Here is an 18,447-nt window from a genome sequence, read left to right as displayed (position 1 = left end):
CTAAAAGTCTTCAATTGTACACTTTAAATGGGAAAACTTTAAGGTATGTGAATAATAGTTCAATGAAGATGTTAAAAAGGAAATTTCATTAAAATAAACTTTGTATAAACAGTATGGTTAATCTTTTGATAGAAACTGTTGCCTAATGAAAGGAGATGACTGATAATATTCAAAGATGAGGTAGAGAAGTTGGGGGTGGAAAATTGGAAGATTCAAATTAAAGAAATGTGAAGGTTCAAATGGGAAATTATACTGGAGTTTTTTTAAATACCAATTTATTTTACTCAGAAAAAACATCAGCGCCAATCTTTCTATATTTTCAACATCCACAGCTGAGTAATAAAATCCATGTGAACCTTTCTTGTTTCTTTTGCTGAATTAATGGAATATATGTAGTGAAACCTGTCTCCACAAAATTCACTGTATTTAGACTTTCCAAGTAAGTAAGTAACAATCTGTTTCAAAATTCTGTTTCCCCTGTGCACTCAGATTCCCAGAGGAGTGTTGGCACTTAACAATACAGTCAACAACCAATTTGCATTGTTTGGTGAAAATGCAAATCTTCCTAAAGGTCATGTTCTTTAAGGGCAATTAACCTCAAAAAAAAGGAAAATAAAGTATTAGCAGGTTTCAACCCTGGCTGGTGTGGCTCAGTGGATCGAGTGCCAGCCAGCCTGCAAACCAAAGGGTGGCTGGTTGGATTCCCAGTCTGGGCACATGCCTGGGTTGTGAGCCAGGTCCCTGGTGGGGGCACACGAGAAGCAACCACACATTGATGTTTCTCTCCCTCTCTCCCTCTCTCCCTTTCTCCTGTCCCCTCTCTCTAAAAATAAATAAAATCTTTAAAACATGTATTAGTAGGTCTGAGCTACAAACAGAAAGATACCAAAAGTAATATAAGTAGCAGCAGTTGTATTTTCCAGGCAAATTCTGTGAAAATTCTTTATAAAACTCACCTTAATATTCAGAATTTCACTTCATTTTATTATATCTACCAAGCATATAGTACTCGGCTGACAAAATATGTCAATTTAGGAAGACTCAATTCAACCTTTTACTTTAAATATACATATAAGTTAATTGTAAGGTATAGTCTAATAGACATTAAACATCTCAAAAAGGTCATCTATTTTTGAAGACTGTTTTTAACAGTGTTAACTTATTGGATACTAAAATAAAAGTAAAAATGTCCACATAGATTATTGCAAGTAGCATCATCAGCATTTAATAAAGCTCAGGAAAAAAATATTGACCAATTTTTTACACATTTTTCCAGAATCTATTACAAAGCACCCTGTTTTCTCTAGAGTTCTCCAGAGCATATTTTTGTACACAAAACAATAGAATATTTCTTTGACTTCAGTGTATATTGCAAAATTCAGGACTCTAAACAGAAAATTTAGAAATTCCATTTAAATCATTTTCTTTGTTATTATCTCTTTTATCTTTCCCCACTCTCTGAAAATAATATGCATTACTCATCTAAAATTACTAGTAAACTCTTTAGAATCTCCAGGAACACATAACTTATATTTCCTAGAAGTACAGAGTTTATTTTAAAGCATCATGTTGAGTTTCAATCTCAGTAATCAAAGCCATGTCTTCATTATGTGCTGATTTTACCAAAGAACAAAGACTTGAATACATCAAATATGATATGATAATGTAATTTGAAAAGGTGTGTTATTGATAAGGTTGTGTGGAACTAAAGTACAATATGCATATCATCTGGGTGAGTGATTAAGGCCATGATATTTCTTGTTTTTGTAAAAAGTTTTCAAATTAACATTTTTTAAAAAATGACCTTTTATCTGATACTTGCACTATTCACTGGAATAGAGGCAATGAAAATAGTCTCTATACCTAGATTAATGTATTCATACCATATATGGCCATGCTGAAATAAAAAGATCAAATATCTGAGAGACATTGGCACTTGTGATCAGAATTTGCTTTAAAAGGGGGAAACCACTAAGATATTTTTGGCAAAGACTTCTCCCAAATAGTCTTGGACAATGAATGCAAACCTATTTTATAACACTTAATTAAAAGTCTGAGGTCTTTACAAAAGGGTGCCACTTTAAACGTACTTACCATTCCACTTCCATAACATACATAAGCACCCTGGGCCAAGCAACTTCGAAACATGATTGCATCATAGCTGTGTAGTTAAGCAAGAAACTTGTAAACTGAATGTGTCTTTTGTGTGTGTTGGGGGGGAGGTCCTCTGTTCTGATCACTGAAATATGCAATGAAAGGCTACACTTAGAAGCCTAGAAAACCTGTGGTTCAGTACACAGAAGTTTCGACTACAAAAGAATGGGAATGTTATAATTACTATAGGAAATTACAGTGTCTGCCATATCATAAACATTACCCGCAACTATATTTTAGTCACAATAACGTCACATCAAAAAGGTACATGTTTTTGTTCACTAAAATTAATGAGGCAATTTGGAAACAAAAGACAGATTCTTTCCCTCTTCTTTTTAACTTCTTCAATGCAGAGCTACAGATACATTTAAGCTGCAATAATACCAACAAAGTACACAAGTGTTTGCTTTTTAAAATCATTGCAGTATATAAAATGCCTTGGCAGATAACAAAACTATTCCATGACAGCTACTTAAAATTTTACGTTCATCTGGCATTCTCCTCATCATAGCATTCACATTTAATTATGTATTCATTTTGATTGTTTGCATGCAAAAACACCAACTAATCTATTATTTCAACACTAGCCTATTTCTTTTGAAGCCAAGATAATTCTGCTATTTTATAAAAAAAAAAACAATGGAGACTCCTTTTCTGGGATGCTTAAGGCAGAATGTTTAAGTTTCATGCTTGCTGCTTTGCCTGAGCTTCAGCTTCCTGAAATGAAAAAAACAAACAACACAGTTAGATAAACAGACACCCATATGTATTTTGGTTGGACTATATTAGCTTAAAGTACTAAGAATAGTGAAAAGCAGAAAGTGGCCCTCAGAAATGACCGTCCTACCTGGGACATGAATCATCCTTTGTGCAACGTGTGTAAACTATATACTGTATCACTCAGTAGTCACTTAGTAGCTGTCCCAATTATCATATCAACTGCCTTACTGTTGTCATGCTTGTGTCAACAGGAATGAAGGCTTCCTATGTTTTTTAAGTATATTTTATTGATTATGCTATTACAGTTGTCCCATTCCCCCCCTTTATTCCCCTCCACCCTGCACACCCTCTCCCACCTGCACCCCCCGCCCCCCACTTAGTTCATGCCCTTGGGTTGTACATATACGTTCTTCGGCTTCTCCATTTCACATACCATTGTTTTTTTAAAGATTTTATTTATTTATTTTTAGAGAGAGGGGAAGTGAAGGAGAAAGAGAGGGAGAGAAACATCCATGTGTGGTTGTCTCTCATGCACCTCCAACTGGGGACCTGGCCCACAACCCAGGCATGTGCCCTGACTGGGAATTGAGGTGGCAACCCTTTGGTCCACAGGCCAGCACTTAATCCACTGAGCCACATCAGCCAGGGCTCCCAAAGTATTCTTAACTTCCCCCTGTCTGTTTTGTACCTACCAATTATGCTTCTTATTCCCTGTACCTCCCCCCCATTCTTCCCTCTGTGCTTCCCTGATAACCCTCCATGTGATCTCCATTTCTGTGATTCTGTTCCTGTTCTAGCTGTTTGCTTAGTTTTTGTTTAAGGCCTCCTACTATTACTCGAAGGAGAGGCTGTCATTGTCACAGGAAATAGGCTATTGTTCCTTTCCTACCTCCTAAAATATGTACTGACATGAATGACTTAACATGGGTTTTACTAACTTGTTTAAATAAAAATGCCTTACCTAACATTTCTTATGACTTAAATAAGTAATTCTAAGCAAGTTTGGGGAGGAAGCAGAATTTCACAGTGAGTCAGATAACCATGCTAGTAAATGGTTTGTAGTGAAAACACAAACAATAACAGACTCTCTAAACTGGAGAAGGGGATGGAATTCAATGAAACTGTTTAACATAAAGTCAGTACCTAATAGCAAAATGTAAACTGATAGAACAGGGGACATATTCTGATCAAGCCAGCCAATGTGGAGAAGACCTGTGGTAAAAGCCAAAGAAGCATTTAAAGTCCATGGCTCTGAGACATTTCATTATACAGGCAATTTAATTTTTGATTCTTTTCTTTATGTGGTCTCCATGGGAACACCGCCACTTGAAAAATTAATTTGTTGTTGGCAGAGAAAAAGCCCCAAATTTAGCCAGCAATTTAGCAACCAGTTTTGAAACTCAAATGCTCTCAGTGAATTTGAATAGATGACTGTAACATTTGCCTCACACAAAGACGATAAATGGCTGCCTGAGAAGATTACTATGAACTAAGATGCTTTATGTCAATGTAGAACCGTAAAAGACAGCTAGAATAACAGAGTCTTTAAAATACTTACCACCTATTTGCGAATGGGTCAATCAGAAATTTGCTGCCTTTAATAGCTTGATAGAGAAGTCACTGTATTTACCTCTTACTCACATACTTATGTATTTCATTATGTGGATCTGACTGTCCTACTAGGGCTGAAGTACACGCAGACTAGGGAAATTTTCTTTGTTATATTGCAAGACCTCTGGCTTAACATGAGTACTTGATAAAGGTGGAAATCTTACTGATTTAAAAACTTAGCAGAAATAAAGTGGCTTATGAAGCAGGAAAATCATACCTTTGAACCAGGTGGGGCTGTCAAGCCTAAAAAGGCATACACTGCATTATTTTCTCTGGCTTCAAAGAAGGCATCATAGTCCTTGGAGGGGGAAAAAGGCAAAAAAATTAGCAATATGCAATCAAATAAAGGAAAGAAAATGAGGACATTTATTTCAAATAGCTTGACTAGTCAATCTCCTTGGTAGCAGCAATCTCACTAAGTTCCATTGGATCTCATTTAATGTATGTTATGAGATAAGGGGTTCTATGGGGCAAAAAGCAAAATGGCTTATTCCATATCACATAGAATTAAATATGTCTCTGGACAAGCAGCTTTCTCCACAGCCCAAAGCAGCCAACTATTTGCCAGAGACATGGTGCATGGTCTGGCAGGGATTTGTTGTTCCAGTTTCCCATGATTTCTCTTCCATTATTATTAGAGTAAAGGTGTTCTCAGAACCTATGGTCACTCATACATTAGGTAGATATAACCAAGACCGTAAGAATAGTAAATCTGTACTGCGTTTGGAGGAAGACAATATGATTTTCAAGAACTATGACCAGAAGAGCAAGTGTTACTAAAAGGCTTCTTCTATCCAGGGAATCAAAAAAAGCCTTACATTACTAAAGTTGGTTGGACTTTCTTTCCACTGTTATCCTCTAAAGGCATAGGTGGCAAACACAGGGCTCTGGGGCTGAACCCAGCCCTCCACTTTGTTTTATCCAGCCCTGGCACCTTGTTTCTGCCCAGCGGCAGGTGCCGAGCTCCTTGCCCCTAGTGAAAGAGTAGCTACATGTATACAGTCCTAAAGTTACACTCTGCCCCTTGAAGGCAACTGCATTGCTGATATCGTCCCTGGTGAAAATTAGTTTGACACCCTGCTCTAAGCCATTAAGTAGGCTCCAAACGTAGCAAGCAGAATTGCCTAAATTTGATTTTGACATAATCAATAGCCCACCTGCTTTGAAAACACAACCATGATTTATATCTGGCTTTAGTTTGTTTGATTTAAAACAGATTTAGATATAATTTAGATACATTTTAATCAGATAAAATTTAGCCAGCAATTTAGCAACCAGTTTTGAAACTGAAATGCTCTCAGTGAATTTGAATAGATGACTGTAACATTTGCTCTAATAAAATCAGATTTCATTAGAGGTAGAAAGCACTCATAATTTGCTCACTCCTGGAGGATCTGGAGGTATGAATTTTAGAGCCTCTCAAGCTACTGGTGACCACACCCCCCAAAACATCAGAATTCCTCTGTTATTTACAGATTCTTTTTAACAGAGTCAGAACTGTTTAGGGTCACTGAAATCTCCACAAGTATTGGTGCAAAGTATCTTTTTGTGTACCCTAGATGCTGACAAAGGAATAACCCCTAAACAATACGGAAGCATGTACGAGTAGCCTCCTATACTCTTTCAGCTCACTGTTCAAAAAAGTAAAACTAACTGGATCTTGATACCAGTTCCATACTGAGAGACACATGGCCTATAAACTCTTCGAGGTAAACAAACAATATAGGTCATGTCTATACCCAACCACTTGGAAGTAAGCTCAAAATGCTAGTTTCAAAAATCCAACAGTCATACAAGAGACATTTCTAACTAACAGTAAAACAACAAAAATAATACATGTCAGTCTTTAAATCCATGTGAAAAGAAAAAAGGCCCTCCACTTTATTGAAATCTGATTTAAAAATATGAACAACAGCCCTGGCTGGTATAGCTCAGTAGATTGAGCATGGGCTGTGAACCAAGGGGTCACCAGTTCGATTCCCAGTCAGGGCACATGCCTGGGTTGCAGGCCAGGTCCCCAGTAGGGGACACATGAGAGGCAACCATACATTGATGTTTCTCTCCCACTCTTTCTCCTTCCCTTCCCCTCTCTCTAAAAATAAATAAATAAAATATTTTAAAAAATATAAACAATTAAAATTTCAAAAATAGAAAAATTTCTTGCATTCCCTGATGAATAAAGCACAACCAGGCCAGGGGGCGGGGGAAGTGGTATGTAAGAAACTCTGTCTGTTTCAAGTGTTTTAGAATCAAAATATATGATCATTTATTGGCCTTGGACTCAGCAAACATAAACAGGTTTGTGACTGACAGAAAAGATTAGTTTCGCAATTAAGCCGGATAAACAATTAAATCCACAAATATGTATTGAGCAACCACTACATTCCAATCACTGTTCTTGGTGATAAGAATACAAGAGTAAACAAAACAGACCGTGACATAGTCTGCTTCTTAAATAGGAATTCTCTTGGGAAAAATAAATATAATTTATTTATGCCTCTGGGATTCCAATAACACTAATCCAGAATGTATTCTACTACATAGTAGTATCATATTATTGTCATTTCATGGAAATGTGTTTTACTTCTTCATATACATAGCATAAGGTCTTTTGGAACAAGCATTACCTTATAAATTTTGGAGCCTCACATGTGTAGGGAGGGTAGTTGTTTCAGTCACATTCCAGTCTGGAAATAAGAACCTCAGCCACCACAGTTGAGTGTTTCTCAACAGGAGGTAATTTTTCCCACAGGAACATCTGGCAAAGTCTGGAGATATGTTTGGTTCTTCACAACTGGGAGAGTGGTACTGGTATTCCAAGATAGAATCCAGGGGTGCTACTAAACATCCTATAATGTACAGGGCAGCCACCCACAACAAAGAACTGTCCAACTGAAGATGTCAGTAGTATCAAGATGGAGGAGCCTTGAGTGAGTTTAAATGGGGAATTTCAGATTAAGAGCTACTTCCAAAAGATTGAAAAGCTGCAAGTCAAACAAGTGATGGTGAGGCAACCCAGAGATCAGTAAAGGCAAGAAGCTACTACCAGATCTAGGATAGAAGGAAAAAGTGGAGAAGATGGTATCATAGGAATCAGGAACCGGGGAACCTGGTAGAGCTGCTACCATAAAGGTGATTCAGCCATTGTCATGGACCCTCCTGATAGAAAGGAGGGGCGAACTTTGCCTTTCCTCTCCAGCTCTCCTCTACTCTTCCAACCAGTGTGCCCATTTATCAACCAAACCTAATAGGCAGCCACCTGGCAACGAAGATTAGGAAACGTCATTTGCTGAGGTCAGACCCCGTACAATACATAATGGAGCCAGAAAAGAATGAAAATGGAAACTTTCAGTAAATGGGGAAATGAATAATACAGTGATTTAATAGAAGGAGTAATAGCTTTAGAGTAAGAGAGATCTAGGTTTAAATTCTAGGTGCATCACTTATTAATTGTGTGATTAGGAAGTCAGTTAAACTCTTCTCGGCCTCAATTTCCTCATCTATTTAATGTAAGAATAACTATACCTACCTCATGAGATTAGCATGAGAACTGACTGACATAATGCACATAAAACATGTTTCACAATAGCTGACATGTAATATGTTTTGTATGAATGGTTGCTATATATTCTTTTCAGTTCCTGTATAGGGACAAATCTTCATTCTTAGTGTTATTGAACTCCTAACTCAGTGCCTGGCACAGCAAATACTCAATGTTTATTTGTGTGGTTGAGTCTCACCTCCTGCCTCTTCCTTTCCATTTTCCCATTTCTCAGTGATACTTGCTTTATTTCTATAGCAGACTCCATTCCCTTGCAGTGTGATTTCCAAAGGAGAAATAAGCCAAATACGATTCCTCAAAGTTACCCTTATAATCCAAAATGCGTTTGTTTTCTAAAGTCAAACAAATTAAAATGTCTGCTTTAAAAGAGAGAGAGGTTAAGACAATATATGCTGGCTTAGGTTGGACTGTATGAACTCCGAGGCCTCTTCCAACCTCTCCGATTCACCAATTTTCAGAACTTTCAAGTATAGAGAAAAGAAGGTTTCACTATCTAAATGGACAGCATAGTTGCCTTTTCCTTATCTGCAGAGAACATCTTTACACGTTGGCATGTCTGTAGCAACAGATTAAATTTTCAGGCTCCCTTCCTTGGAACTGGCAAATTCAATTCACAGACAGACTTTTGTGCCAATGAACTTCTCAAACTTTTGATACCTGTCCCTTAAAAGCTTTAAATTGGTACATGAAAAGATCCCCACCAAAAAGTGTCCATCTCACTCCCATATAAACCTATGAGCTGGAAGATGTGGATGGCTGGCTCTGAAAACATTTCTTCCTCAGTCACGCTAATTCTGAGAATACAGCAATGCAAACAATTCTTTACTGGAAATTCTGATAGCTCTTACCTAGCTTTCTGTCGAATGACTACATAGCCACTCTCTGATTGTTTGACATATGTATGACTCTCCCCCCACCCCACTCCTAACCAGCTCCTTAAGAGAAGCAGCTGTGTTTTATTTATATTTGCACTTGCCACTGTGCATAGAATGGCCACAAGCTACAAATGGTACTTAAATATACAGTGGACAAAGAATGAAGGAAAATACTCAATGGTTTAAATGAAGACTAAATGAGATGGCATACCTGAAAACACCAGTCACAAGGCCTTTCCCCCATGCCTTACATAAGTCCAATGAGTTAAATTACAATCTTAACAACATTCATTAATGATAGCAGAATAAAAGCATTACTGGCTTCAAGCAGAAAATTAGACATTCCTCTTTTTTTGTAACTAATGTGAATCTAAGTTAAATGACTGACTTCTTTTCAGAGCCTCCTTCATGGACATACCAGAAACAATCATATAAATGCTGTAGTTGGAATTCAGATGAAGAAATTTAAATCTATATGCCCAAGGTCTGTATTTATGCATTTGCAGATAATTTTTGGTGGATGACTCATTTATTTGTCTTCCCATCTAGGGAAAATATCTCAGCTGCCTAGGACAGATGAAGAGAATGAACAGGAGAAATGACTGTGTGCAGGTCTGGGCAAGGGGCTGACATGGAAAGGATGGGTTTCAGGCAATCCCTTTCAAAACCAACCAAACAAAAAAATCCCAAGAATTTACATGGATTCCTTACCCCACGGTACTGGCTTTCATTGAAAATCTGAGGAGGCAGGGGGTATCCTGTGGCTGGTCGACTGTTCTCAGGTACATTTTCTCTCATCCACTTCCGATTTTCTTCGTTGGCAGCAATGTCTTTTTCTTCAAATCCTATTTTGTTAGCTTCTAAAAAACCAAGAACATCTTGCTGTTTCTTCTTAATCTAGGACCCAAAGGACAAGAAAGTGTATTGTTGGGCAAACAGCTTCTGTTACTTTCAAATTCAAAAGAAGTCAGTTTTTGTGAACTAGCCTAAATAAAGTTAGACTGCAGTGGAGATTTGGAGTTTCACAGAAGATACATGATTTTCCCTCTATTATTTTGCTGTTAACAATGTCTCAGGTGGATTGAAGAGCTCTCAGACCACAGATGCTTTTGTCAACCTTTTGCTTTTTGTTACATTGAAAATTACCACATCTAAAGATGAAAAAGTAAGGCTAACTGATGCATATCAATAACCCAAAATGCAGTTAACTGAAAAGTATGAATAGTGGGAAGATTTGTGTTCTGATTACCTACAGGCTTCTCTTAGTTTCAGCTCCTGTTGAAAGCCTTCACAAAGTATAGTAGCTGTCTTAACATGCATCCTGTAGTGAACAGAAATGAATCTTTCCTCTATGCTGCCATGTATAATGTGCACCCACATTTCTGGCCCGAACTTTCAGGAAAAATATCTTTTTTTTTCATTTTCTAATTCCATTTGTTATTTATTTCTATTTAGATAACTTGGTTTTGTATTATAAAGAAATTTTAGCAGTGATTTTTGAACATATGAATATCATTATTGCTTTCTAGAGTTGTATTTTTAAAACATAAGCATAAATAAAAGAATTAAAAACATTTATATAGATACAGAAGTAGTACAACCCATCTATAATGTGCATCCTTAGTTTTCCCTTAAATATCTGGGCAGAAAAGTGTGCATTATACATGGCAACATACAGTATGTTTGGAATATACTTGTACCACTTTTTAGTCCTTAATATATGTTGCTAAGTATCTTTCATGTGTATCTGTGCCACTTCTTTAGCTAGGTTAACAGGTAGAGAGAATACATTTTTCTATCTCTGAATCATACCTAGAAGAGAGTTTTAAAATACTAAAATTGATACTTTAAGTTAGGCTTCTCCTCTAATATGCATTTTTGAGAACCTTAATTCACACATCTCTGACAATTTATTCAAATTTGAAACTCTTACTTAACATTTCTGAGGTGCAGAGCATAATCGAACATTTCCTCATGGAGTTACTAAAAAGACACATAGAGTAGCATCATCAGAAACATAAACTCAAAAGAAGCAGTCCTCCCAATGGAAATAAAAATGCAAATAAAAAACTTCCACACAGTTACGTCCTCTCTGGACTTACACCCCCCAAGACACATATGTTGTGTTTCTGTCCAGAAATACACAAAGGTGGTGTTTCTGTCCAGAAATACACAAAGGTGGTATTTCTGTCCTAACTTCCTTGTGATTGTGTGCAAATAAGTTTCTCTCTCATCATGTAACCCCAAAGAAAAAAATTCTCAATTTCTCCCAATAAGAACTGAAATTTATACAGGCTATTTAGATCAGAGGATAGAATGCCCTTCTTTAAAGATCAGTTACCGGCACAATTTGCAACAAGATAATTTTATTTACTTATTATCTTATAAAATCAAAATTTCAGCCCTAAACATAACATACGTGTGACTGAAAAACCATACATTGCAAGAATAATTAGGGATGGGTGTTATAAGAGTTCACAAAGGAATATAATTTGTATTTCCTACAGGGAAAATATTTTGATGTTAAAAGGTTATTGACAAGCTATTTCCGTCCACATGTTAGGGTTGGAAATTCCAGGTATCTTTCCCTCCAAAGACACAAAGCAGAGCTACTGAGAAACTTGTCTGGAGGAAAATAGCTGCTCTCCAGCCTCAGTAAATTCCTTGTGTGTTTCTTTTAAAAGGAAGGAAACTGACAAGGTATGTGCTTTAGAACAGGCCGGTATAAATGTTCAAATGTCAAAAGAAGAATGACACTTGTTATTATGCTTCAAATGGGAAAACAAGAGTCTTTTTCATAAAAGTGTGAGCCTACCATAAAACATTTAATGAAGGTGGGGTTTTTGTCTTGTTTTATAACTAACCTCTGGCACACTGTCTCACCTGATGCTTTAATGAACACTGACAAGTGGTTCCAACTATAGTGCACTGAACTCTAAAAGGATTACCCAAAATTATATTTAGTAGTCATTTCAACACTGTTTCTTGGGAGCCTGTTACATGTGTAAAAATTTTATTTGAGGTTCTCTAAAATGTCTGAAGAAAAATAGCAGAAATCCTCACACGGGATTACAATATAGTGGTAAGGATTAGACATAAATTAAAAAGTTCTCCCTGGCTGGTGTGGCTCAGTGGACTGAGTGCCAGCCTGTGGAAAGGGTCTCTGGTTAGATTCCCAGTCAGGGCACATGCCTGGGCTGTGAGCCAGGTCCCCAGTAGGGGGCACATGAGAGGCCACTACATGTGGATGGTTCTCTCCCTCTCTCCTTCCCCAATCTCTTTTTCCTTCTCTTCCCATCTCTCTAAGAATAAAATAAAATCTTTAAAAAATTCAATTACAATATAGTGTTTAAATATGAAGCCAAGACAGTTATCCATACAAAGTAGTTAGGTGAGAAGGGCCTACTGAGTGTCAAGGCCAGTGAGGGCAAATCACAAAAGGGAGAGCAAGCACTCATTGCTATTATTTATGCCACTCAGACAAAGCTTAGTAATGGTAGCACACATTCTATATACTACATCCATAAATTCAATGTTTTGTTTCAGTGAAAGGATGATGTAAAGTTTAACAAAAGTTTATATCGCCACCTGTGAAAACTGAACAAATGCGATTTGTGAAGGTATTACTAGTACAAAACAATGGAGGTATTACTAGTACAAAACAAACTTGGAAACATTCTAAATGGACGTTCACAATTTCTATGACTAAATTCTTACACATACTTAAGACCTTTTAATGAATAAAGAAGTGTATGGGTATGCATTTTGTCATTTTCCACAGGTTATAATGTGTTACCTAGTCAACTTCTGCAAAGACAAGTTCAGATACATAGATTTCCTCCCATTGGTTTTGTTTATTTCAAACATGAACCCCTAAGAAGGGCCACTCTACCTTTTAGGAAAAATAATAAGCCTGTTTTTGCCTAGCCTGTGTCTAAGGATTTAACAGTGGGATAAAGGAGAGTGAATAAATAGCATTTAAATCTGCCTTTTTATTCTTGTTCTAATCTACTTACAAAATCTATCTAAAAGGAAAATCAAATCTGCATCTGCAGTTAGTCTGTTTGGCATCAGCCCACTGCAGTGTGGCCCCTGCTTAGTCCTTTTGTGCCCAAAGCCATCTCTGTGTGTTTTTAAATGAATACTGTCAGGAGTCTGGAAGCCACTGGCTTCCTATTGCTTAATCCAATGGAATAACCACAGCAAGGGGCACTTGTTTCCAACTTGTCTGTTTTGCAATAGTTTGAAAAATGCTTTGATCACAATCAGCCATGTAAAAGTTACAATTCACAGCTCTTTATCATTAAGTCTGCAACAAATCTGGGTTAAGATGACTATTAAGAATTTTCTTTGAAGGTCAGGGTGGGGTGCAGGGGCAGAGTGGAGAGGGCAGAGGTGGGGGTGGGAATGGAGGACATCTATAATAGTGTAAACAATAAATAACTTTTTTCTTGTTCTTCCACCTCTATCTACCTACACCTCCCTAGAGTTGTCTCATGACAGATGTCCCAAAATGTGGCAGCAAAAGCACACAATCTAAGTTTTGCTATTTTCCTGCTGCCAAAAGAAAAAAAAATCTAGTGTTATTGTTTCCTGTTTGGTTGCAATTCTTTTTTTTAAGGATTTTATTTATTTATTTTTAGAGAGGGGGAGGGAAGGAGAAAGGGAGAGAAACATCAATCTGTGGTTGCCTCTCATGCGCCCCCTACTGGGAACCTGATCTGGCCTGCAACTCAGGCATGTGCCCTGACTCAGAATTTAATGGTGACCCTTTGGTGCGCAGGCCGCAACTCAGTCCACCGAGCCACACCAGCCAGGGCTTTAGTTGCAATTCTAACTGCATCAAAAGAGATGTTAAGGCCCAAGTAATTTCAAAAGCTGAGCCTGGTATGCAAAGAGGAGAAATTAGATATTAATGACATTAGATATAAATTCTCAAAAATAGCCAAGTCTTAATGTGGTCACAGTAAAGAAAATACAATCATGTCAATTTTCTGGGTTAAAAAAGCTTTTCTTAAATAAATGAAATAGTCCTAAATAACCTTGTCTATACAGCCTTTTGTTACCTGGTGCTTTTATCTGCCCATACCTTTTTTTAGACTCAGAAGGAACTTTAATGTCCCTCCCATTTCTTCAGAGATGGCTTTCTGTATGCACACCGGGGGCTGTGAAATATGGAGCTCTGGGAGTACCATCCTACCTTAAAATTCTATCCTCTGATGTCTTAAAGCCTACCATTACTGATTTACTACCTCAACCTTCATAGAAAGGTCAGGCAGTGTGGACATTTGGAGGGGAGGGAGCGACTGCCTAGAGACCCACAGGTAAGGAAGACAGTAAAGTTTGTCTGCCTTAGAACTGTTCCCATCATTGTTCCTATCTAAACTTTAACAAGATCATGTGCAAAAGCAGCAGGAATGGCCTCCCTGGATCATCCCAAGAGGAAATTTCCAAACTTCATTATATGTTAGTATTGGGTTAAGTTTTGTACAAGATAAAGAGAAAGGAAGACTAACACTTTTTGAGTGCTTCCTGAGTATCAAACTCTTTGTGAGGCTATTTACACAATTCTGAAAGGTTATAGTATGATGATCCCCATTTTACAACAAAGGAAATTGAGGCTCACATAGGTTAAGGAACCTTCCTACAAAATCATCACTTTTACTTGCCTGCACCAAATCACAAATCTAAATCTGACTGCAAAGTCCTATTCTTTTTCACTATACGCAGTACACACTAGAATTCCCCATTTCTAGCTGGGGAGACACAACTGACATATCTGAAAGATTTCCTTCTAAACTATATGACACTGACTAAACAGACAACAAAACTGAGATATCTTATGGTGTCTTCCAAATTGCCCTATTTATTTAATTTGAATTCCTAGTTGACCCCAACGAATTCCTAAAACCACCAATTTCTGAACTTGTTTGCACATAAGCAGTGTGTACACAGAAGAACAGAATGGATGAGGCGTCTTGTTTCTCATTAACTGCACGGAGAACAATGCAGCCTATGCTTTCCCTCTGTGAAGAAGTCAGCCACCTAATAGTTCTCAGTGGGCAAGGGTGCTGGGAAGGGTATTGATTTCTGTACTTTAAATTTACAAAGAAACAGGCAAGAAAGTACAAAAGCATCAGACACTTCCCGTTCTTTATTTTTTTTTAAATCAGCAGTGTACCTATCACAAAAAAAAAGTCCAACAATCTTTCTAAGGAACAAAATGATCAGAATATAATGCACTGCTCACCTGGTGGTAAAAACAAGCTTTAATTGAGTCAGTAACAGACAAAAGGGCTAAAGTTCCTTCTAACTCTGGAAAAGAGTATGAACAGAGAAAAGCCGCAGATAAGAAAAGGCTTACAGATGAGGTTATTCAAAACTGACATAACCTTTAGTCAAGAAAAGCCCTTTTAATCCAGAATACAAGCATGACTTTACCTTTACTCTTTGCAGGTGACCTTCATCCCCACATAATGTTATCAAGTGTACATGTCGAGAGTAGTGTTAGCAGGTTAATAAATGATAGACATAGATTCGACCAAGGGCTAAAAGCCACAAAACCGACACAGAAATTGCAATCCTACTGCTGTTACTCTGGATTCCTGTGGCCAATTTTAATCCCACCCAAAGGCTTAATTTCAAGGTTCTGCATAAAGGACCTACTCTAGCTACATTTCTAGGGATATGCATTCCCCTCCCTCTCCCAGATCAGATAAGGTTACCTTTACTTTTTCCTGAGCCTATCCCACTCAAGACTTCATAATTTTTTCTCTGTACCCTTCAACCATAAGTCTCCCCTCTTTTCACTGACCCAATTCTAACCACTCATCCAAGTTCAACCCCTCCGAAGCCTCTTCATTGGCCACTTCAGCCCTCACTCTTTGACTTCCTACTGTCTCTACTACCAAGTTTAAAGCTTAGTCAAATACAGGTAATACCAATGCTTGCTAATCTCCTCACATGTCAGATTCTCATCTCTTCAATTAATTAGTTGATAAGCACCTGAAAGTATAGGCCACACCTTTTGCCTATGTCTCTAGACAGGGCTTTCACCTTCTAGCTGGACACAAAGATAATACTGATTGATTGAAATGTTGTTTTAAATTGAGTCCCACCAAAAATGGTTTTAGTTTTTTTTATTTTAATAAACTTCAATTTTGGAAGAGTTTTAGATCTGCAGAAAATTTGCAGCTATAGTACAGAAAATTTCCAGAGAGCTGTCATTCTGTCTCCTCTGTTGTTATAATCTTACCTCACAGTGGAAATCCACACACCACTGGTAATTAAACTCCACACTGTTTGAATTGCACTAGTTTTCCCACTAATGTCCTTTTCTGGTTTCAAGCTCCCTCCCAGATATCTTTTTCAAGATACCACATTACATTCAGTCATGTCTCCTTAGTCTCTTCAGGTCTGTGAGTTTCTCGGACTTTTCTTCTTTCCCATGATTTTGGCGGTTTGGAGGAGTACTGGCCAGGTATTTTGTAAAATTTTCCTCAATTCAGGTTTGTATGATGTTTTTCCAATGATTAGATTGGAGCTAGGGAATTCTGGGAATATTGCAAAAAAGTGTCTTTCACATTAAGATAACAGGGACACATGATATCAACATGACTTATTAATTGTGGTAACTGTCATTACTTCATTGAGATGGTCTCTTCCATGTTTTTCCACTGAAGAACTGACTATTTTTCCACTTTCCACACTTTATGTTTTAGGAGGAAGTAAATAAGTCAATTATACGTCAATAAAGCTGCAAGAAAGTACGTCCAACCATATAAAGGAAGCAGAGTGCTCTTTTGAAAACTCTTGCAGCATACTGGAAATCCAACAATACTTTCGAGGAAAGTTTGAGAAAAGTCAGGTGGCTATAATCAGCAACTTATGAGAACTGATTCAAAAGGGATGCACATCAGTCTTTGAAGGTGACTGGGTTGGATTGTTCAAAGATTAACTATTAACTAAAAATCTGTCTTCGAAAGAAATTCCCTGTATTAAATATGTTGTGCACCAAATTAGATTGATGGGTTCTCCACAGTAGATTGGAGAAAACTCCATCTGTTAGTGGATTTTAGTTATGCCTTAGCCACCTTTTTCAACATCAGATATTTTTGCCACTCTTAAAGTACTGATAACTGTTATTTTTCAATATGCCTATATACTTCCATGAACCCAAGATTTGAGTGCAGGGAGATAACTGTTTAGAATTACTATTTGCACACAGACTCTTTTCCATCCACAACCTAGCAAGGTAGGTCTTTATTCTCTAAAATATCACTTGGAAATCCTAGGACAAAGTTGATTAGAAAATAGAACCCTCAGAAATCTCCAAAGGCCAAAAGAACATCTCACTGCTAGCACGTCCATGTTAGCATAGCAGCTAACATGAAGCCAACCATACAGGGGTGTCCAACCTGCATGTGGCTCAGGGTGGCTGTGAATGCGGCCCAACACAAAATTGTAAATTTACTTAAAACGTGAAGAGATTTTGTGTGATTATGTGTCACAATGTATTTCACGTGTGGCCCAAGACAACTCTTCTTCCAATGTGGCCTAGAGACGCCAAAAGGTTGGACACCCCTGTAGGACTCAAGTTCAAAAGTTTCACAAGCATTAGAGTTTCTGGATTCACAGAAGATTTGGGTTCATCCAGCATAGAGAGACACTTTGGGGTATCTCAGTACTTTAGGTACTCAGTACTTATTCCCAAAATCACAGAAATTTCAAGTTGTGGCTCTGTTCAGAGAAGACTAGGAGGCAGATATTCTAATTAGTCATACCAATGATAGAGAAACAGCCTGGTTCTGGCACAAGAACAGACATGTAGACCAACGGAACAGACTAGAGAGCCCAGAAATAAACCCACACCTTTATGGTCAATTAATATCATTTAATATTAATCACAACCCTGTAAAATAGATGTTATTACCACTATTTTAAAGTTTAAAATACTGAGGCTCAAAGATGTTAAATAATTTACACAAAGTCTCAAAGCTAGTGGGTGGCAGGGCCAGCATTCAAACCTCAATGTCCCTAACTTGAAAACTTAAGTTTGTTCCACTACTTTTCCCTGTCCAGCTTCATGATATTTTATATGGGTTTGCCATAAGAAATTTTGTATAAGGTTGACAACCTCCTATAAAGACTAATGCCACTTTTCAATGTGTTCTTACTATATAATTCTGAATTCCAGTCACCAGACTATGCTTTTGCTTCCACTATCGTTCAAATGAGTATGTAAGTACACAATTAAAGCGATCTCCACATCATTAAGAACAAAAAGTGACTGGAATACCCAATTCCAACTCTAAGATTCTCTGCTACTAGGAAAGGGTTCATCTTGAACCCTTGTGTAGGCAATGCTAGGGGCTACCACTCAACCAAGGATGCAGTTACTCAGTACACACTGGGCCTCAAGGCCATTGTTCTGACCCTGATACAAATAGAAATAAAATAAAACAGATCTTCTGGCCAAGATGGAGGCATAGGTGGAAACACTGCCTCCTATCACAACCAAGTTTA

At 37.5% G+C, this 18,447-nt stretch overlaps 1 protein-coding gene across 1 annotated transcript in view; it reads right to left on the bottom strand.

Annotated features, from left to right (window-relative positions):
* Nucleotides 1-1,202: 1,202 nt before the first annotated feature.
* The window catches only part of SH3BGRL (SH3 domain binding glutamate rich protein like), a 61,793-nt gene continuing 44,548 nt past the window's right edge, over nucleotides 1,203-18,447 (bottom strand). Inside the window, exons 2-4 of the mRNA XM_037047771.1 lie at nucleotides 9,634-9,819; nucleotides 4,703-4,783; nucleotides 1,203-2,871 (exon numbers count right to left, since the gene is read on the bottom strand). Coding sequence (XP_036903666.1) covers nucleotides 2,839-2,871; nucleotides 4,703-4,783; nucleotides 9,634-9,819 — 300 coding nt within the window. The 3' untranslated portion in view covers nucleotides 1,203-2,838. The remainder of the gene's footprint in view (nucleotides 2,872-4,702; nucleotides 4,784-9,633; nucleotides 9,820-18,447) is intronic.

The sequence above is a fragment of the Sturnira hondurensis genome, unplaced genomic scaffold (genome assembly GCF_014824575.4).
Source record: "Sturnira hondurensis isolate 20B ecotype Veracruz unplaced genomic scaffold, ASM1482457v3 Scaffold0006301, whole genome shotgun sequence".
Taxonomy (NCBI): domain Eukaryota; kingdom Metazoa; phylum Chordata; class Mammalia; order Chiroptera; family Phyllostomidae; genus Sturnira; species Sturnira hondurensis.
Note: the sequence above shows the minus strand (reverse complement) of the source record. Positions and strands in the feature narration are given on the sequence as shown.